Source organism: Coregonus clupeaformis, chromosome 2, assembly GCF_020615455.1.
Source record: "Coregonus clupeaformis isolate EN_2021a chromosome 2, ASM2061545v1, whole genome shotgun sequence".
In the NCBI taxonomy this organism is placed as follows: Eukaryota; Metazoa; Chordata; class Actinopteri; order Salmoniformes; family Salmonidae; genus Coregonus; species Coregonus clupeaformis.
This window is the reverse complement of record NC_059193.1, coordinates 10,010,179-10,031,736: the sequence shown is the minus strand read 5'-3', so window position 1 is coordinate 10,031,736 and position 21,558 is coordinate 10,010,179. Positions and strand designations below refer to the sequence as shown.

The 21,558-nt window shown below is 43.2% G+C and overlaps 3 protein-coding genes and 1 non-coding gene across 6 annotated transcripts in view; 3 read left to right on the top strand and 1 right to left on the bottom strand.

Annotated features, from left to right (window-relative positions):
• The first annotated feature begins 365 nt into the window (after positions 1–365).
• Positions 366–9,514, top strand: LOC121587248 (P2R1A-PPP2R2A-interacting phosphatase regulator 1). Of its 3 annotated transcripts, none has more exons than XM_041904175.2 (11): positions 366–556; positions 1,492–1,737; positions 2,140–2,218; positions 2,335–2,388; positions 2,890–2,933; positions 3,133–3,187; positions 3,680–3,781; positions 3,894–3,979; positions 4,118–4,182; positions 7,209–7,320; positions 7,547–9,514. In XM_041904175.2, the coding sequence occupies exons 2-11, from the start codon at positions 1,628–1,630 to the stop codon at positions 7,680–7,682; spliced, it is 843 nt and encodes a 280-aa protein (XP_041760109.2). In that variant the 5' UTR covers positions 366–556; positions 1,492–1,627; the 3' UTR covers positions 7,683–9,514. The 3 variants fall into 3 exon arrangements, with proteins under 3 accessions (XP_041760109.2, XP_041760098.2, XP_041760105.2); XM_041904164.2 differs by having other exon boundaries at positions 3,133–3,211; XM_041904171.2 differs by having other exon boundaries at positions 366–561; positions 3,133–3,211.
• LOC121537426 lies at positions 1,818–1,955 on the top strand. The gene has a single exon (XR_005995067.1). It is a non-coding gene; the product is annotated as a small nucleolar RNA U109 (small nucleolar RNA).
• A 3,201-nt stretch (positions 9,515–12,715) lies between the features above and the next one.
• mospd1 (motile sperm domain containing 1) lies at positions 12,716–16,212 on the bottom strand. The gene is made up of 6 exons (XM_041843512.2): positions 16,087–16,212; positions 14,493–14,920; positions 14,281–14,356; positions 13,824–14,056; positions 13,394–13,555; positions 12,716–13,074 (listed from the first exon to the last, which is right to left on the bottom strand). The coding sequence occupies exons 2-6, from the start codon at positions 14,644–14,646 to the stop codon at positions 13,043–13,045; spliced, it is 657 nt and encodes a 218-aa protein (XP_041699446.1). The 5' UTR covers positions 14,647–14,920; positions 16,087–16,212; the 3' UTR covers positions 12,716–13,042.
• Positions 16,213–18,930: 2,718 nt separating this feature from the next.
• The window catches only part of ints6l (integrator complex subunit 6 like), a 31,549-nt gene continuing 28,921 nt past the window's right edge, over positions 18,931–21,558 (top strand). The window contains exons 1-2 of the mRNA XM_041904154.2: positions 18,931–20,424; positions 20,541–20,618. Of these exons, the coding sequence (XP_041760088.1) occupies positions 20,233–20,424; positions 20,541–20,618 (270 nt within the window). The 5' untranslated portion in view covers positions 18,931–20,232. The remainder of the gene's footprint in view (positions 20,425–20,540; positions 20,619–21,558) is intronic.

The following is a 21,558-nucleotide window of genomic DNA, read 5'->3' as shown; positions in this document are numbered from 1 at the left end:
GGCGTTGCAAACGCCATGCTCTACCAACTGAGCTTCATCCCTACTAGCTACAAGACTATGCAGTAAGGCCATGGCTGCCCTCCTATCGTCAACAATATGTAACAAACAAACGTTTGAAGTTGACATGTTGCACACATTACATATATCAAGTGTCTGGAGGTGATCCGTCATATAACAACTGATCAAAACTGTAAATTCAGATAAGTAGAAAATTGGGCTGCTGTAGGACTGTATGACGTCTCCAGGAAATAGCTCACAATCGCTGCAGCCATTGGTCAATTGTCTGCCTTTCAAACGAGCACATTGAGGAGTTTTTATTGGATCCGTCTGCTGTCGGTCAGCCTGAAAGCATCAAAAGGGGCGGGAAGTTTGGTACTGGTGTAGCTTTCTCGGCGGTTCCAGTAGCAGATTGATTAACAAAATTGGTCACGGGCTATTACAGGAACTAGCGACACTTCTTAATTTTTCTTAAGAGTATTGTGAAGAAGGGAGATGCTCGATATATGGCTGAGGGAGAACTATACAAGTTATGTAGGGTGATGCACCTCTGAACATGGTAAGGTAATTTTCAAACTAGCATAGCTTCATCATCACATCACCATTTGATTTAGCTAACGACGTTACCGTTAACTATCGTTAGCCAGTTGGCTTGATATCCCATTATCTTCGAGCTAGCTAACTCACGTTAAATAGTTTATGCCGTTCTAATACAAGCTAACGAGACATTAATACAAATACGAAGTTCTGTTGGATTGTATCGTTTCAATTGTCGACATGGATTAATTTGGCTAATGTTAACCTGTCTTGTTAAACAGTTGGCTACATATCACTTGTTTGCTCGAGACTAGCTAACTGGGAAAAATACTATTTTCACGCACTTCGGTCCCGAAATGCAGATTAGGAGACTGAGGTTACGGTTAGCTAGCGAAAATGCTCTAATTTACTACGAAAATGACTTTGTATCGAAGTGCCGTGAAGAGGGTTTCCCAAACTCTGTCATTTGGGGGGTTGTACACGTTTTGGTTTTTGCCCTAGCACTACACAGCTGATTCAAATAATCCAAGTTTGATGAGTTGGTTATTTGGAATCCGCTGTGTAGTGCTAGGGCAAAAACCAAAACGTGCACCCAGGGAGGAGCCAAGGACCCAGTTTGGGAAACCATGCCCTAGCTAACGTTAACTCACTAGGTAGTTTAATTAGCATGTACCATAGCTAGCTAGCAACTGGGTATTGTCTGTAAATAGCTAGGCTAACTAGCACAGTCCAGGTCTCTGGGTGAGCTGTGATTCGCTTGCTAGCTAGCAGCAAACATACTAGAAGTCGCCTTAGACAAAGATAACCGGAAAAATCTTCACGTGCGTCACTTGCTGGAATTTAAACCAATATAAAATTTCACGAGCCTAAACAAATATGAAAATTGTTGCAGGTTAACTCCACATGTGGGCTATCTTGAGGGACGTAACTAGCTCTATACATGTCGGTATTTTTCAGATCCATCAATCAGCATTGGTGTAGTTGCCTACATAGAACGTTGATTTGCATCATCATGTAGCTTCGCATGGGTGGCCTGGAACTTTGCAGGCGTTTCTGAAGACATCTCGAATCAGCTAAACGAGAAGACACCAGGATGACCAATCAAGAGAAGATGGAATTGGACCTCGAAATCCCATCTTCACTAGTTCAGAGTGAAGGACAACTGAGACGTTCCAACAGCGCCCCAATGATAAATGGCTTAAGGTTTTTAGAAAAAGTCTTTATTCTCACTTGTATCACTCTGCACCTCGCATACGTTCTGACTTGAGATCTAGTCATTCAAACTGCATGGCTGTTGCAACTACCTTCTCTGCTGTGAGGAGTGTGGACAATTCAGTCATGCAACAGCAAACTAGCAGAGTTAACAGGGCCACCAGTCTCTCGAGATCAGGCTGAGTCGGTAGTATAATACTCTGACACTCAGAGCATTGTAGTCAATGTGTGTCCCAAATGGCATCCTATTCCCTATATAGTGCACTTATTTTGACCAGAGCCCTATGGCACCCTATTCCTTACATTGCACTACTTTGGTCAAAAGTAGTGCACTATATAGGGTGCCATTTGGGACACCAAAGTGGTGGTGTTAATTTGTCTGTCCTTTTCTAGTGACAATTCCCAGGTGTTCCAGAGCGAGTTTCTATGCAGCAGGAGAAACAGCACCGCTGTTGGCAACCGCCCTAATATAGTATGGAAATGAAGAGTATAATCAAAATAATATGCATTGTACTCTTACTAAGTAGTATCTTATAGACTGGGTGATTAATTGAAGTCCATCTCTTTCTCTCTCACACACACACGCAGGTCCCTTCATCGCCCATTCGCGTCCCCAGCACGAGGCTTCATCAGCTCAAACAGGTAAGTACGACTGCAGCGCACACTCGTTAGCCCAAGCTATTATTTTAGCTGCTCGGCATGTCAGACCCTTATCCATAGGGAGTGTCTGTGACTGCGAAACCTGTCAAACTAATTTCCCCCCGCAAGGCCGCATTCAGTCTTCACCAAGGTCCGGAGGGCCGCACTTAAAATGTGCTAAAAATTGTCCTCTAACCATCTAGTTTTTGTTTTAATTACTGTTAGCAAGCTGGACAGAGAAGAGACTATATAACTGACTGCTGGACAGAGAAGAGACTATAAATGCAGGTCCATTATCATTTCTATAGTTTAGATTTGGTTTTAGTAATTTCAATGTCTAAATGGCACCTTATTCCCGATATAGTGCACTATTTCAGAGCTCACGTTCTCAGCGCAGTCTGATTTTGTAATAGTCTCCAACTCTTGACTAGACTTGCCTGTTTGAGCCGTAGGTAAGACACCATAATATCAGACTCACCAACATCATGTCTATGCTTCCTACAGGAGGAAGGTGTGGATGTGATGAACAGAGAAACTGCCCATGAACGGTAAGACTCATGCATTGAGGCCAGCTAGTGGGTGATGAAATTCAGTTTATTGGCCTTCAAGACGTTAAGGCATTTATTTATGAACCACTCTCTGTCATATGATATTGTATACTTTGTCAATAACTGTGATTGTCATTGGCTCGACCCTTTCAGGAAAAAAGCTTGTGGTTTGTTTAGATGTATTTCTTGTCCACCACAGGGAGGTTCAAGCAGCCATGCAGATTAGCCAGTCCTGGGAGGAGAGTCTGAGCCTGGTGAGGAATGATGACGCTCCCATGGTAACAAGGAGAGTTCCTCTCCCACAAACAGTAGGCCTACGCGCTCCACCATTTGAGGCTCTCACCACTTCAGCATTCATGTAATTGGGCAGTGCATTAGCATGTAAGATTACTTTGGCTTCATCCCAAATGGCACCCTATTGCCTACATAGTTCACTGCTTTTGACCAGAACCCTGTGGGCCCTGGTCAAAACTAAAGTAGTGCACTAAATGAAGAAGAGTGCCATTTGTGACGCAGACTTTCAGTTTGTGCATTTGGTTTGATGGGCTACCTCCCCATTGTGGCCATGGCCAGTGAGAGCTCCTCTCTTTTGTAGGGGGTGTGGCCCAATAACATGCTAGAGCCAACATTCTCTGAAGAACAGAATCAGTTGGTAGTATAGTACTCATCCAACCACCCTATAGTAGAATGAATGGTGTTACGTTTATGCTGATTACAATTTTGCTTGTGCTACCCCAACCCCACAGAGCGACAATGACTTTGAGAAATCTGCATCATCGTCTCCAAAGCGGATCGACTTTGTGCCCGTGTCCCCAGCTCCATCCCCTACTAGAGGGATAGGGAAGAAGGTATATATTGTGCATCCACTGCAACTCTTGTACTGATGCCTGGTAGATGGAACCAGAACTGTATCTCTGGCAGAGAGTCCTGGCTAATCATATTTTCCTCTCCAATGAGCAGCAGTGCTTCTCCCCTTCATTGCAAATCCTGGTGAGCAGCAACGGCCTATCCCCCAGCCCGATACCTAGCCCAACGCGACGCTTCGGGTGAGTGCACTGACTAGAGCTAGCTCTGATCACTGACAACTCCCATTCATAGTCATACACCACATTGCCATTACACTATTGATCAGGTTGATTAGTGAGTCACTATAAATGTAACCTCACGTTGTCTGTCGTCTCTAGCCGGCGGAGCCAAAGCCCCATTAACTGCATCAGGCCCAGCATCCTGGGATCCATCAAACGTAAAGGTGGGTCAACCCTTATGTATTCTTTCACAGGTCAAAAGGCTTTGTTAATGCCACATGCGTACACGGCGTGTACAACACATTAAGAACACCTGACACATTAAGAACACCTGCTCCTGTTCTAGATCAGCTTTAATATTGCATATTGTGGCTTCTAGCAATGAAATTGTCTGCATCATTTCCAATCCACCATATATATTTATGTAAATATATTTATTTTAAATATATTTCCCCCTAACCCTACCACCCCTCTAATTGGAGTAAACTAATGGACAACAATACTTCGGCTCCTACTTCCAGCTTATACAGAACACCTGCTCTTTCCGTGGCATAGACTGACCAGGTGAAAGCTATGATCCCTTATTGGTGTACTTGTTAAATCCACTTCAATCAGAGTAGATTAAGGGGAGGAGGCAGTTCTAAAGAAGGATTTTAAAGTCTTGAGACATGATTTGTGTATGTGTGCAATTCAGAGGGTGAATGGGCAAGAAAATATTAACAGTAAGTGCCTTTGAATGGGGTATGGTATTAGGTGCCAGGTGCACTGGTTTGTGTCAAGAACTGCAACGCTGCTGGGTTTTTTATGCTCAACATTTTCCCATGTGTATCAAGAATAATCCACCACCCAGCCAACTTGACACAACTGTGGGAAGCATTGGAGTCAGCATGGGCCAGCATCCCTGTGGAACGCTTTCGACACCTTTTTAGAGTCCATGCCCTGACGAATTGGGGCTGTTTTGAGGTCAAAGGGGAGGGTGCGCAACTCCGTATTAGGAAGGTGTTCTTAATGTTTTGTATACTTGTTGTGTCCCTCATGCATGCATAGAGTGAATTCGGACAGTATTCAGACCCCTTACCCTTTTCCACCTTTTTGTTACGTTACAGCTTTATTCTAAAATTAAATAATTTTTTTCCCTCAATCTACACGCAATACCCCATAATGATAAAAACAGAAATACCTAATTTACATAAGTACTCAGACCACTTGCTATGATACTTGAAATTGAGCTCAGGTGCATCCTGTTTCCATTGATTGTCCTTGAGACGTTTCTACAACTTCATTGGAGTCCACCTGTGGTAAATTCAATTGATTGGACATGACTTGGAAAGGCACATACCTGTCTATATAAGGTCCCACAGTTGACAGTGCATGTCAGAGCAAAAACCAAGCCATGAGGTTAAGGGAATTGTCCGTAGAGCTCCAAGACAGGATTGTGTTGAGGCACAGATCTGGGGAAGGGTACCATAAAATGTCTGCAGCATTGAACGTCCCCAAGAACACAATGGCTTCCATCATTCTTAAATGGAAGAAGTTTGGAGCCACCAACTTTTCCTAGAGCTGGCCGCCTGGCCAAACTGAGACTCAGACCATGACTAACAAGATTCTCTGGTCTAATAAAACCAAGATTGAACTCTTTGGCCTGAATGCCAAGCATCATCTGGAGGAAACCTTGCACCATCCCTACGGTGAAGCATGGTGGCAGCAGCATGTTGTGGGGATTTTTTTCAGCGGCATGGATTGGGAGACTGCTCCATTCATCTTTCCCTTGATCCTGACTAAAGTACAGAGATCCTTGATGAAAACCTGCTCCAGAGCGCTCAGGACCTCAGACTGGGAGCGAAGGTTCACCTTCCAACAGAACAGTGACCCTAAGCACACAGCCAAGACAACGCAGGAGTGGCTTTGGGACAAGTGTCTGAATGTCCTTGCGTGGCCCAGCCAGATCCCGGACTTGAACCCAATCGAACATCTCTGGCGAGACCTGAAAATAGCTGTGCAGCGACGCTCCCCATCCAACCTGACAGAGCTTGAGAGGCTCTGCAGAGAAGAATGGGAGAATCTCCCCAAATACAGGTGTGCCAAGCTTGTAGCGTCATACCCAAGAAGACTCGAGGCTGTAATCGCTGCCAAAGGTGCTTCAACAAAGTACTGAATAAAGGTCTGAATACTTATGTAAATGAGATTGAGATATATATCTCAATCACACACACTACCGTTGAAAGTTTGGGGTCACTTAGAAATGTCCTTGTTTTCAAAAGAAAAGCAATTTTTTGGTCCATTAAAATAACATCAAATTGATCAGAAATACAGTGTAGACATTATTAATGTTGTAAATGGCTATTGTTAAAAAAAAATGGAATATCTACATAGGCGTACAGAGGCCCATTATCAGCAACCATCAGTCCTGTGTTCCAATGGCACGTTGTTTGCTAATCCAAGTTTCTCATTTTAAAAGGCTAATTGATCATTAGAAAACCCTTTTGCAATTATGTTAGCACAGCTGGAAACTGTTGTGCTGATTTTAAAGAAGCAATAAAACTGGTGTTTCTTGAGACTAGTTGAGTATCTGGAGCATCAGCAATTGTGGGTTCGATTACAGGCTAAAAATGGCCAGAAACAAAGAACTTACTTCTGAAACTCATCAGTCTATTCTTGTTCTGAGAAATGAAGGCTATTCCATGCGAGAAATAGCCAAGAAACTGAAGATCTTGTACAACGCTGTGTACTACTCTCGTCACAGAACAGCGCAAACTGAGAGAATGCCAAGAGTGTGCAAAGCTGTCATCAAGGCAAAGGGTGGCTATTTGAAGAATCTCAACTATTAAATATATTTTGATTTGTTGAACACTTTTTTTTTTTTGGTTACTACATGATTCCATGTTTCATAGTTTTGATGTCTTCACTATTGTACAATGTAAAAATAAAAACCCTTGAATGAGGTGTTAACAAACTTTTTACTGGTAGCGTATGTGTGTGCATATTATGTTTTTGCTTTGTCATTATGGGGTATTGTATGTAGATTGGGGGGGGAACAATTTAATCCATTTTAGAATACGGCTAACTTAACAATGTGGAAAAAGTCAAGGGGTCTGAATTTTTTCCGAATGCACTGTACATAAATGCATCAGCCCCTTTAACTGTTGGAAGTTTGGAGCTTAAGGTGAAAGAGGGCATTTTGTGAGTTGGTGTTTTATGTCCTATGGATGTTGGTTCTCTATTGATGACCTGTCTGCCTTGTCTTCTGTAGGGGAGATGATGGAGACGGAGAGCCAGCCAAAGAGGCTCTTCCAGGGGACCACTACCATTCTGTCCTCTGACGTGCTCGTGCCCCAAGTCCAACTGCCAGACTTCACCTCCTGGTGAGTGTTCCTCAGACTTGATCAAAGCTACCACTGCATGTTTAGCATTGTCTGCCAATGGTCTCTTGCCAAGACTATTTGTTTCACAAGTTGAACATTTTCAGTTCCCTCTCTGCCACTAGGCTAAACCTTGCGCCTCCATAAGATGAGCAGAATCCCAATGCGACCCACTGTCATTGAATATCTAACAGTTTGCTTGCTGAAATGGGTCTTCTCCTCTCACCAGTCTCTCTCCGCTGGACGGCAGCCTCAGCAGTGTGAGTTCTTCCACTGGCTCGCCATCCAAGATGGAGGGAATTTCTGAGTCTCCTTCCTCCAGCAACTCTCCCTTCAACCCCCTCCAGGACCACTCCCCAAAATGAACAAGGGAACGTGAGACTAAACAAGAGTGAAGGCACAAAATCCACCAACTGTACGACCCCCCCCCCATCACTTTGCTTTTGTTAATGTGGGAATCCCTTCCCGTGCTGTTTGCTTTCGCTACGCTGTTTGCTAGGGGAGGAGAGTCTAGGTGTGTTTGCATTGAAAGGAAACCAAAGCCCTGGATGTGAGCTGTGGACACACCATGCTGTAGTAGGAGAACAGCAGCTAGATATGGATCCTTTACATGGTGCTGCTTAGCCCCACAGTGATCAGAACAGCCACGTTGTCTACCCTGCATCACATCACTGTCAGCTTCCAGCCCCATCCCCTACATCCCTTCCAGCAACACACTGGGGGGACTGAGCACTGGATGGAGAATGACTGCTGAGATGTGGAGAAAGATGCTCACTAAGTCAGTTTTCCTGTTTTTCTTTTTGATAACACATTCTCCAAGCATTTTTGGTGTATGTGCACAAAATTGTCTGCAGGTCTTGTATGAATGAAAGGATTTAACTTATTGTTTTTCCCGCTTAGTTTTGTAAGTATGTACATTTTTCATGTCAATGTATCATTATTAGTTTTATAGGTTTGTGATTGGCTGAGAGATGAAGGCAGACACAGGGCTTCAACAGCGAACTGACAATTCTCTCAAGGGAGTGGAGTGGAAATGCTATGATCTTACTACTCTTCCAGGGGTGTGAATATGGCTATCTACTAATAATATGGTGGCTATCTACTTGTACTGAAAGAGGAATAGTTTTCAGTATATATCCTCAGTAGTAACCTAGATGTGGGGTATCGTTCTGGTTAATTTTCTGCTTTTGGATTTTATGTCCCCCCTCTGGCATGATGTAACTATATATAGTTGCCAGTGGGTTGGGTCATGGCCACCCATCATCCCTTCAGATTTCACTAGGAAGGGAACAGGGTAAGGGGGGGGGGGCCACTGTCAGGATTGGAACACTACAGACTGGGATCTCTGAATACTGTGTCTGCCTGGATATTTCTGTAGACATGCAGGATGTGCAACCAAATTAGTTTTGACTTCTTTAGCTTTTAGGAGAAAATATTTGTTTTCATGTTTTGAAGCCACTTTATGTAAATTAAATGGAGTTTTTTTTTTTCTAGCTCACCCTATTCTCCCTGTATACTCTGCTTTAGGATGAGCACAATGCGGTAGTGGACAGAACAACATGGTGCCATTCAGTGAGTGGTGTTATGTTCGTCTACTGTGGTCAACATTTGGCATAAAATATTTTAGTGCAAATTGTCACTGGATTGGTTGGTTATGAATAACATTGGCAATGAACATTTCATAAGTAATACCAAAGATTCAGGGAACTGTAAAGGCAAACCTCAGTTTTACACTGACAAATGCATTTTAAGGCCACTGTAAAACATTTGGCTAAGTAATTTCAGTTCAACTTGTTAGAATGATCTCTTAAATTGATGTTTTAAATTGATGTTTTCCCCTCGTACAGTGTATGGCGTCTTACAAAGGGAGTGGGAGACTCGTGCAAGAGTGATTGTAATCCTTGATATATTTTTAAATGGTAAATGAAACTGTGTTAGAAATACTGAATGTATTTTTCTTTAAGAAAAAGTGCAAGCTGGTCGATCAGGTGTGCTTGCACTGCTGTCAACATAATTGGTGTGTTGTGATTAGTTTGTCAAATGTTTTTATCCTGTACATTTGAATTAGTCTGGGGCACGAGATGGGCAAAGTAAATGAAGTGTATATGTACGTGATGGGAGGATTGTAGACTTAGACCGCTTGCCAAAGCCTTTTCATTTCAACAGGAGGGTAAATAAATAGTCTATTTCCATTCAATGACTGATGTTCTAGTTTTGTGTTGGCAATGTTTCACATCTTTTGTTTTTTTGGCCTCTTCATAATGCTTTGAATTTACAATTTGTCAGAACAGTGAAGTTTTTATTGAACCTTTTAACAGGGAGTCAAGCAGAGAAGTCTATTTTGCAGATGAGCCTTGTGAAATGATGCAAATATTGATGTCTACACAATCATAGAAAAACATTATTCAGTAAAAAGGTCCTCAGACTTGAGTTGCCCGAGCACAGGGTTCCCCAGCCGAATTTGGCCCACAAGTGGTTTTATTTGGTCCCCCAAGTTGAGGGGGAAAAAGTGTTAGTTTAGACAGACTAAACACCCGGAAATCAGCTCCATGTGATTAAGTGAAATCTATTCCCATGCATAATGGAGAAACTTGATTGTATACAAATGTAAGCAAGGTTTGAAATGATTGTTTTAGTCAAACATCTGTTTGGGCTTCTTGTGGTCAATTTGCCAACTACAAATAATTTGTAATTATGTTCCGGTCCCCCCCGACCATCCGCTCAAGAAAATAAATCTGTCTGCGGCTGAATCAAGTTGATGATCCCTATCCTAGAGGCACCAATTCATCAATTTTTTTTGCCTTGGAGATTATTCCACAAGTAAGGTGCAAAAAAACTAAAAGCTGATTTAAAACTCTGGGGTGGCTCTCGTATGTCTGCAAGTTAACAATGAAGCAGGTACGTCAAAGTCTATGTAGGAGGGAGTTGTTGCTGCCCATTTTCCCAAGCTTCCAGTCACTTGTGGACCCCTCATCACTGGCTCACAAGTGCTGAGTAGGTGAACTGATCACACTAGGATAAAGAGATCGGCTGACTACTGATCTTGTGCTGATTCAAGACTTTATTAGGCATTTGATGGAACATTGACATTGTACAGCAAGTAAACCGATGTCTTTCATAAGATGACATTTCCTTTGGTCACATTTTAAACCTTTTTGTATTGTATATTGTGGCTGGAAAAGTAACACTTCCATTCAGATAAGTATCCACACATGCATGTAACTGCATTTAGTCAGCGATTCAGTCAATACAAGCTACAAAAGAGTACATTGTTTTATTCTAAGTGGACAACAATACTATTAAGATGTGGTTACAGGTGAAGACCATAACAAAAGCTTTTCAATTACTTAAAGCTGCAATATGTAACTTTTGGGTGACCTGACCAAATTCACAAATGTGAGTTATAGCTCTGTCACTCATTGAAATGAAGTGGTAGATCTGTTCTGTGTGCTATTTCTATGCTTCCCATTCTTAAGTTTAGTTTGAGTCTTAATTTAGGTTTTGTATACCAGCTTCAAACAGCTGAAAATATATTTCACAGCGGTTTCGATGGAACAATGATTCTCTACACATTGCTTTTGTCAAAAACAAATTAGGCGAACTATTCAGATTTTTGCAACCAGGAAATGGCGGAGCGATTTCTGCATATTGCACCTTTTAATATGTACAGTGGGGAAAACAAGTATTTGATACACTGCCGATTTTGCAGGTTTTCCTACTTACAAAGCATGTAGAGGTCTAATTTTTATCATAGGTACACTTCAACTGTGAGAGACGGAATCTAAAACAAAAATCCAGAAAATCACATTGTATGATTTTTAAGTAATTCATTTGCATTTTATTGCATGACATTAGTATTTGATACATCAGAAAAGCAGAACTTAATATTTGGTACAGAAACCTTTGTTTGCAATTACAGAGATCATACGTTTCCTGTAGGTCTTGACCAGGTTTGCACACACTGCAGCAGGGATTTTGGCCCACTCCTCCATACAGACCTTCTCCAGATCCTTCAGGTTTCGGGGCTGTTGCTGGGCAATACGGACTTTCAGCTCCCTCAAAATATTTTCTATTGGGTTCAGGTCTGGAGACTGGCTAGGCCACTCCAGGACCTTGAGATGCTTCTTACGGAGCCACTCCTTAGTTGCCCTGGCTGTGTGTTTCGGGTCGTTGTCATGCTGGAAGACCCAGCCATGACCCATCTTCAATGCTCTTACTGAGGGAATGAGGTTGTTGGCCAAGATCTCACGATACATGGCCCCATCCATCCTCCCCTCAATACGGTGCAGTAGTCCTGTCTCCTTTGCAGAAAAGCATCCCCAAAGAATGATGTTTCCACCTCCATGCTTTACGGTTGGGATGGTGTTCTTGGGGTTATACTCATCCTTCTTCTTCCTCCAAACACGGCGAGTGGAGTTTAGACCAAAAAGCTTTATTTTTGTCTCATCAGACCACATGACCTTCTCCCATTCCTCCTCTGGATCATCCAGATGGTCATTGGCAAACTTCAGACGGGCCTGGACATGCACTGGCTTGAGCAGGGGGACCTTGCGTGCGCTGCAGGATTTTAATCCATGACGGCGTAGTGTGTTACTAATGGTTTTCTTTGAGACTGTGGTCCCAGCTCTCTTCAGGTCATTGACCAGGTCCTGCCGTGTAGTTCTGGGCTGATCCCTCACCTTCCTCATGATCATTGATGCCCCACGAGGTGAGATCTTGCATGGAGCCCCAGACCGAGGGTGATTGACCGTCATCTTGAACTTCTTCCATTTTCTAATAATTGCGCCAACACTTGTTGCCTTCTCACCAAGCTGCTTGCCTATTGTCCTGTAGCCCATCCCAGCCTTGTGCAGGTCTACAATTTTATCCCTGATGTCTTTACACAGCTCTCTGGTCTTGGCCATTGTGGAGAGGTTGGAGTCTGTTTGATTGAGTGTGTGGACAGGTGTCTTTTATACAGGTAACGAGTTCAAACAGGTGCAGTTAATACAGGTAATGAGTGGAGAACAGAAGGGCTTCTTAAAGAAAAACTAACAGGTCTGTGAGAGCCGGAATTCTTACTGGTTGGTAGGTGATCAAATACTTATGTCATGCAATAAAATGCAAATTAATTACTTAAAAATCATACAATGTGATTTTCTGGATTTTTGTTTTAGATTCCGTCTCTCACAGTTGAAGTGTACCTATGATAAAATTTACAGACCTCTACATGCTTTGTAAGTAGGAACACCTGCAAAATCGGCAGTGTATCAAATACTTGTTCTCCCCACTGTACATGAAATCACATTTAACTTCAAGTTGCCCTAATGTGTAACAGCAAATCGCCAACTTTCAACTCAACTTTACCATTGTCTGTTACATAATGGCCATGGAACTCCACACAGACAGACGCGGGATATGAAGTCAAACACTTAATTTAATGACCCCCATGTTTTTATACAAACCCTTCCTCCCATGGCAGCAGACCCACACAATGCCCTCCTCCAGAATGTTATTTCTGTGCCCATTGCATCAGAGGTCTCTTGCATTGTATCAGGTCAGTATTATGTTTTTATTTCAAAACAATTAAATGTATGTTTTTGGGGCAGAGGGAGGGGGAATTGACCAGATACCCCATCCCCCACCCCCTAAACACTACCCTTTCAAGCATGTAGTTGCCTTGGGTGACAATGTTCTCTTCTCTTCTGTATCTTCTCCACATTCTCTTACCAGCCCCCATAGCACTTCATGTACGCAGGATAACCATTGTAAGAAGACCTGTAACACAGGCAAACTGAATCAATTCCCAGCAGGAGTATGCTCCAGCAGTATCGCACACGGAATGGATAGAACAAGAGTAATCGAAGCAAACCCAGTAGTCTAGTTTAGAGTGTACTACTTTTGACCAGGGCCTATCGGCCTCTGGTCAAATGTAGTGCACTATATAGGGAATAGGGTGCCATTTGGGACGCTGATCACAACAACATGTGGATCCCATGAAGTATTATCAATTCATATCCATTGAAATTGGTGATAAAATGAAACACTGCGAGCATGCAATTGTTCATCAAGGGTTTGCTCTCTCCCCTTGGCTCACCTAGAACGTAAGCAGCTACAAGTTTCTTGGTAACACTTAAGTGGAGGTAGACAGGCACGGTGGATTCTTGCTCCCCCAGGGTTGGCAGCATGAGGGCAGCCATACACACCAGCCCCAACAGCACCGTCAGCAGGCTGGGCCCCCCAGACTGAGAGCGGCTCTCTGTACAACACACACACACACCATAACAATCCACTGCTCTCACTTGATCACTCCTCACTTGTATTGGTGTCTGGCGCCATCTAGTGTCAGGACAATATAATGGCATGTGGTGCTTCCACCATTTCAGTTACTTCACCTAAACAACAAATGTAGCCTACATAATGTTGGCTAATATATTTTGGCTCTCAGCATACATAACGTACTTAACAGGTATCGATAGCTAAGTTTGGGCGAGATATCCCTTTTCAGCGGCCACTCATACTCCTACCTGTCTGGAAGGTGGTCTGCTCAAAGAACACGCTGTCGGCCAGCTGTTCCTTCATCTGTCGATCCTCCTCCTGGGGCCGGGGGCTGGGGGGCTCCTGGGCAGCCGAGGGCCTCAGAGTGGCCGTCACCTCCTTTCTGCCCAGGGCCTTCCTCTGGCTCTGCTCAGACACCTGCAGCCGGAACTTATCAGACACCCCATAGTGACAGGCCCGCACATCTTTGTGTCGAATCACTCTGAGAACACAGACAGGAAAACACAAGGGAAAGATACAAATATTTGAATGGAATGACTGCATTTTCAAAGCAGAAGCTTGCTTCCGATGAAATCATTCTCTATTAATATTGCTTGGTATTTCATAATTTGCACTCATGAATATCATGTCCTTCATTAATATGCCTTAAACGGAGAGTAACTGACAGTCCTAGTTATGACATGTAATAGTAAGCTTATTACTCACATGTCAACACAGCACTGTGGCTTGACGGCTCCGGTGGCATCCACCACAGTATACTTGTTTGGCGCTGTGCATAGCACTGACCGAGAACAGAAACCGTGAATGAGTGGTGTATATGCTACAGTATCAATGTGGTTCTCTTGACTCCTTAATTAATGGCTAAAATGGTTCTTATATCAATACCTTGTTATCTTGAAACCAAATGTTTTATTTACCTTTGAACTTGAGGGCGAACTCATAGGGGTTGTAGAGGGTGAGAACCTGCTTGTGGGAGGTCTGCTCGTCCGCGTAGAAGACAAGCTCTGTGGGGAACACGAACACGGGAAGGCTTCCTTCCACTAGCTCAGGCTGTCCACTCTGCTGCTGCATTGGCTCCAGCTGAGCTCGCTCCCCTGTCCCTTTCTCTCGTCCTCTGTGTCTGGCAGGGTCCTCTCTCTGGAAGCTCTGCAGGTGTGTCTGGCAGGGCCCTCTCTCTGAAAGCTCTGCAGGTGTGTCTGGCAGGGCCCTCTCTCTGGAAGCTCTGCAGGTGTGTCTGGCAGGGCCCTCTCTCTGGAAGCTCTGCAGGTGTGTAACCTCCCCTCAGGTGCAGATGGCCCTTCCCACTCACCCTCAGCTCCTTAGCAGCATAACGCAGTGCTGCACCCTGGTAAACAACAACAGTCTCAGTGGTGAGACTTCATTCCAACCAAGTACACCACAGATGAATGACTAATTGTGTATACAGTTATATATGATGGTAAATATTTATATTTTTTATCCAAATGTCATCCTTTTATTAACTTTTCATGTAATATGATAAGGGAGACTGTAGTAATTTATAGTTTGATGTCATTCCATCTTACCAATGCCAGGACCTGTGTACAATACAATGAGCACACCTCAAGATTAAAGCATTTGTTGTGTGGCCACATAAACGTATTTTCATTTGATTTGAAATGGCAACAATCTGTAAATATTAGTCTGTATGTAAATAGTATCTTAATAATAGCCTATTGATGGGGGTGGGTGTTGGGGCTGATACAGTAGCTTAAAATCTGCAGTAGGCCAATATGGATTCTCTCTTTCAATAACAAAGCTAGTTGGATTCTGCCTCAACGTGGCTAATCACGTGAACATGTTTTGTTTACTTGGACAATTTCAGAACTGGACGAAACCAATCCCGGTGTGAAATTGTTTCACAATATTTTTAAATTTTTGGAATAACGCACCAGAGGACAAAATATCGACTAAGTGATTAATTAAATTATTAACACAGAAAACTTAACTGTTGCTAGGTACTTATTGTTCAAAAATATGTAACTGTTAGCAGAACAGCAACATTTTAAACAATAATCTTAGCTAGGTAACTAGCTAATTTACAAATCCAAAGGTAACGTTACATAGGACATTTTACGAGCTAGCTAAGTAGCTGACACTAAATATATTGCACTCCAGTCAATCCATGCTTGTGACGTGTTGCTGATTAATGCCAAATTATGTTTGTCTTGCTAACTAGAATTGCAAGCTAGTTAGCTAGCAACATAACAAAGTAGTTAGATAGCTGGTTGAGTGGTGAACGCTTTCCAACTTGACAGTACACCAGATGTTTATATAGCTAACGTTACGTAACGTACACCATGATCTGCCAAATAACGTTAGCCATCAAAACAAAGACGCATTAACGTTAGCTAGCAAGCTAACCTCACTGGCAACCGTAGCTATTATTTTGGTGACAGGCTAGCTAGCTAGCTGACAGAAGCCATGTCATTCAAAAAATGACATCTGTATCTGAATAATTCATAGGAATTGTTGCAAATAAAAGCGTTTTACCTTGTTGTCGTTAATTTGTGGGGGTATTGTTTTGGAGAGCCCACCCTGTTTTCTGTCGTTATTTTCTTTGTCAATACTGCAGGTTACGCTGTGAATGCTGGGATATTGGAGGGCGAAGGAATTCTGCCAGAGTAGATTCACTACGTCATCAGTTCTTCTTCTTCTTCTTCTTCTTCTTCAGTGGGGTTTATCGGCGGTTGGCATCCAACGTTATGGTGCATTACTGCCATCTACCGTACTGGAGTGTGGGCCAGAGACAGGGATAAACTAAATCCTACCTGCCAACCCAGTTTCTCTTAAAAAAGACAACAAAATATGTGATACTATATCTAATGACGTTCTACTCAATATACTATTTAAACTACGTCATCAGTGTTCTTACCATGACATTATGGAGTATGGACTTCCTTCTTCTTCAATGAGGTTTAACGGCGGTTGGCATCCAATTTGTTGCATTACCGCCACCTACTAGACTGGAGTTCAACTCCCTTATCTTCCTACCATCTAGCACTACACTCACACCTTCAACACTACAACTAATAATTATCCCCACCCTTCTCCACTGTTTAAATACACTCACTCCTACCTCATGCCCTCAACCTGAATTGATGGGACATCACTACTTAATACTCCCTGTAACTCTTCTGCTGTCAAGTCTCGCACACCCAAATATCTCTCTGCAGCTGCCACCACCACCTCAATTTTCTTCGATTTGCGTTCCATCCCTGCAGTACAATTAATAACCATTGCTATAAACGCTAAAAATCCAATCTTGCTGAACCATATATCACTTTTTGGTTTACCCCTCTGTACTGGTACATCTCTACTACTCACACCATTTCTCTCAGGATCCCTCCCCCTTGACCCATCTTCCTCTACTTTCTTCACTGCCTCCGCATATGACAACTTCTTCTCTACTCTTATCCTGGATACCTCAACCTGCTTCTCTCGCACTGGACATGTCTGATCCCCAGGTCCATGGCCACCCCTACAATTAGCACACACCACCACTTTCCCCACTGCTTCACACTCCTTTGTCTCGTGCCCTTCTGCACACTTCTCACACCTTGGAATCTCCCTCCTACACACTGCTGCCACATGCCCATAAGTTTGACACCTGTAACATCTTAAGGTATTCGGCACATAAGCTCGCACTGGGTAACTTATATATCCTAACCTCACTTTCTCAGGCAAAGACTCAACTTCAAAACTCAAAAGAACAGACAATGACTCTTCTGTTTCCCCACTCTCGCCACCCTTTTACGTCGCACCAAACGACGAGCATCACACACACCGGGAATCTTCTCCTTCAGTTGGTCAACTTTTACATTCACTGCTACTCCAGTAATCACTCCTCTCAATGGCGCCCTTTTCTTAAGAGCGAAACAATTCACAATTCTTTCCCCCATTTGTTTAACTCTGAGCGCCTTCTCCCTCTGCCTAACAGAAACACAAACAATTAACACTAGACCACTACTGGTTACCCTCACCGATTCCACTTTACCCAACGCTCTTTTCACCCATCTTGAAACCACAATTGGATCAGCCAAAAGGCAAGGATCAATTTTTTCCACAAACTTCACTCCTACTGTCACAGACTCATCTTTATCCTGAACCACTGTGCAATCCTCAGGCTCCGAGTACTTCACCACACCTTCCACCTCCGATACATCACCCTCATTCACTTCCATTTCTACTCCTGTCTTCAGCTCACTTTGCTTACATTTCCTACCACTCTTCTTTAACAAACCTTCCCTTTTCCCCGCCATTTGTAACTGACTCAAACTCACAATCTTCCTCCATCTCTCTCTTAGACCTCTGCCTCTCTTTTCCCCTCCATTCCTCCTCATTCATCCAAGTATATGTCTCCTTATGATAATACTACATTTCTCCAAACCTATATCTGTTTCTTGCCTTCTATAAGGACTCCATTTCCCCCCTCCTTTCCCTTCCGGCGTCTATTCTATCCTCGGCCTTGACCTCTTCATTGCTCTCCTCTTCTGATCCGCTGTCCTCCTCTCCTGAATCAACATCGTCTTCCGATCCCTCATCCGAGCTGTTATCCTCACTATCATCGGGACTTACTCCCTTTCCAACTGCTCGTCTTTTCGCTGAAGACGCCATGCTCCACCCCTCAGTCGGTCCTCAGGTTAGCGTGGTGTTTTTGTCTCTCCCACGACGTTATTCCTCTCTCCTAAAGCGTCCCCTTCCATGGAGTATGGACACTGTACTTACTGTTAAAGCCACTTTAAATAAAATTGGAATGTGTCAACTGGGCAAGACTTGACTCCTTGACTTAATCATGTCAAGCACTATTTTTCTTGATTGAATTAGTTCATTGCATTCTTTTGTTGCATGATGTCATGTGGCTGGACCACATGGTCTACAAAGACCCTCAGAGCAGGCCTAGATTCAGTTAACTCTTGACAAAGTCTGAAAGCTTACTCAGTACTGGTGCAATTATAATACTAATACTATAATATATATATCTTAAAGTCACATTATTTTCTTTAATAACAACCTTTATATATATATTGGTTGTTACACTCTAGAACACTTGTGCAGTGCACAAATTATTCTGAACAGGTGACAGGTCCATGCACCTGTCAATGTGCCTGCATTGATATGTAAATGTTGATTAAATAATAGTTAGGCAAAATAATAAATAGTAGGCTAGTGGTACCATGATAATACCACCATTAACATGTTCTGCTCTACTGTATTATACATGTTTTATAGGCCAGGGGTGAAAACAATCAACATTTGTGTTCAACAATATAGAGAGTAAACAAATATCAAATGTTTTATTAATTGAGACATATTGAAACATCAGGCCTGCATAATGTATTGTAAACTGTTCATAAACTCTGTAGCCTATAAAGCTATCAGTGATTGTTATGCAAGATTGCTCACTTCCTGTAACCAATAAAAGGATCTACCGTAAACCTGCATGTAAATGTACAGGCAGCTATCACAGCAGTTTCTTTTACGCCTGCTTCGTTTAGGTTAATGACAGCAAGACGGCAAACCAACCCTCCCTCTCTGTCATATTCAGCCAAGTACGCTAGTCCCTAGTTAACACAGCCACAAAGTCAGATTCCACAGCCACAAAGTCAAAATTGGCAACAAAAAAAGCTTTTTGGTCTTCATTTAAGGTTAGGGTTAGGCATAAGGGTAGCAGTGTGGTAAGGTTAGGTAAATCAAATTGTAAGAAGATAAATTGTAAAAATGGGCGGGGTTTAGCCATAATTATGACTTTGTGGCTATGTTAACTAGTGACGACCCAAACAGGCAGAGGGTTGGACGCTGCATGATATGTCCCTTATCAAAAAAAAAAAAGGTCTAGCCTTGATTGCAAGGTTTTGGTAAACAGTGTGCTCCTACTGTCTTTAAAACGTGTTCAACAGAAATTACACAACGATTCCCAAGTAACAGACCAACATAAGGAGCCATGATGAGGCGCAGCAGAACATTGACTTTCGTGCAAGCAGACATTCGCACTGGACCTTTTGCATTTTGCAATATGGCGCTTCGAGGTGCTGCTTGCACAGACGAGATAAACATGGAGGGGAAAGTGGAAGGGAAGGCACGATTATTATTAAAATCGTACGGTGAGGCGACTCTCTCGCACCCTCCCCCACCAAGACAGCAAAACGGGAACGGGGGGGCGGTCGTCCTTTATGTTCAGCTAGCCATACCACTAATCCATACTCGCAAATTATGAGGTCATATTGCTTTTTGAGTATATGTTGTATGTATGTGAAGTCATTACAACGTTATTCTATGCAGAATAGAATGGCCATATCATCAATATTTGTATTAATGTATCTTCTTGCAACAGTACATGGATCCCCTCTCTGAATGATCCTCTGCTTAGTAGAACAGAAGCGAGAAAACCATCTCGACCTCATTATTACATATTTATGCACGGCAGGGAGTGGCCACTGTGGTCAGGCTCAACCAATACGATCGCAGCGGTGGAAGGAAGGCGTTTCACTCTATTCGGAAGAGAACTTCTCTAACAGCGCTAACCCAGCAGTGCTTAGGAAAGGCAGATAGAGTCAGGCAGCGGCAAGGGGTGGCTGTACGACCCTCTTTTGGGGGGGGGGGTCTGATTATTACAAAAAAATATACACACATATATGCATGCCCTGGCCGCAAGATAGGTCATATGACGATAATAGGTATTTTAGAAAGCATATAGCTATATATATCTATACATTTAAGATGCCTATTTTACTTTTCCTGATAGACACGTCCGCTTCTATGAATCAGCGCACTTATTTGGGTACGACGTATCTGGACATTGCTAAAGGCGCGGTTGAGATCTTTATGAAGGTAAAGAATAATTTTACCCCGATTTTTTTCAGCTTACTATTTGCCTTGATAGAGTTGAGGGTCCCTTTGACATATTCAGTCGAAATTAACATGTATTGTTTCGTTTTCTTTAACAGCTGCGTGCCCGAGACCCTGCTAGTAGAGGCGACAGGTACATGCTAGTTACATTCGATGATCCACCATACGGAGTTAAGGTAAATAAATACTGTTAAATTGTTTTATATGTGATTAAGGCGCGGATATTTTGCTGACAGTGAGACTTTACTGTCCCTCTGGTTTGTAGCTGCGGGTTGGGCGGCCTCCCGGTGGCGAAAACGGCACATTTTTGTAAAAAATACCCGCAGACCGGTGCAGCGCTGCCTCTGAACATGGCGGACATTTTGCTTTTGTGTTGGGAAAGCTCTCGGGCGCTGAGATGGAGGCGGAGAGTTATATTATCTATCGTGACGTCTCTATTTATGTGGGCTAACTCATCCTGGATTGGTCAACTGGCCTGCACCTCTTCTCGAGCCCTCCTCTTGCATCGGTTCTGTGGCTGAACTCCATGCACTCGCATTGGCCAATGTGGACTGGGCGACTCAAACTTATTTGATTTGATAAAACCCCCTTTATCATAGAAAATGATAATGTTCACACGACACTCAATATTTTCATCTAAATCTGAGTTTACACCATAACATTTACATTTTAGTCATTTAGCAGACGCTCTTATCCAGAGCGACTTACATATTTTTTTTTATACTGGCCCCCCGTGGGAAACGAACCCACAACCCTGGCGTTGCAAACGCCATGCTCTATCAACTGAGCTACATCCCTGCCGGCCATTCCCTCCCCTACCCTGGACGACGCTGGGCCAATTGTGCGCCGCCCATGAGTCTCCCGGTCGCGGCCGGCGGCGACAGAGCCTGGATTCGAACCAGGATCTCTAGTGGCACAGTTAGCACTGCGATGCAGTGCCTTAGACCACTGCGCCACTCAGGAGTACAAGGTGCCCATTCTGTAGTTTACACTATCATAACTTCATAATGATCAAATGCCCTTATAAAGTGCCAACATCAACCTCCCCCAGTCTGTTTACACACCATCCTTTCCCAATGGTCCTAGCTATTCGAGATCCTTGGGACATCCATACCC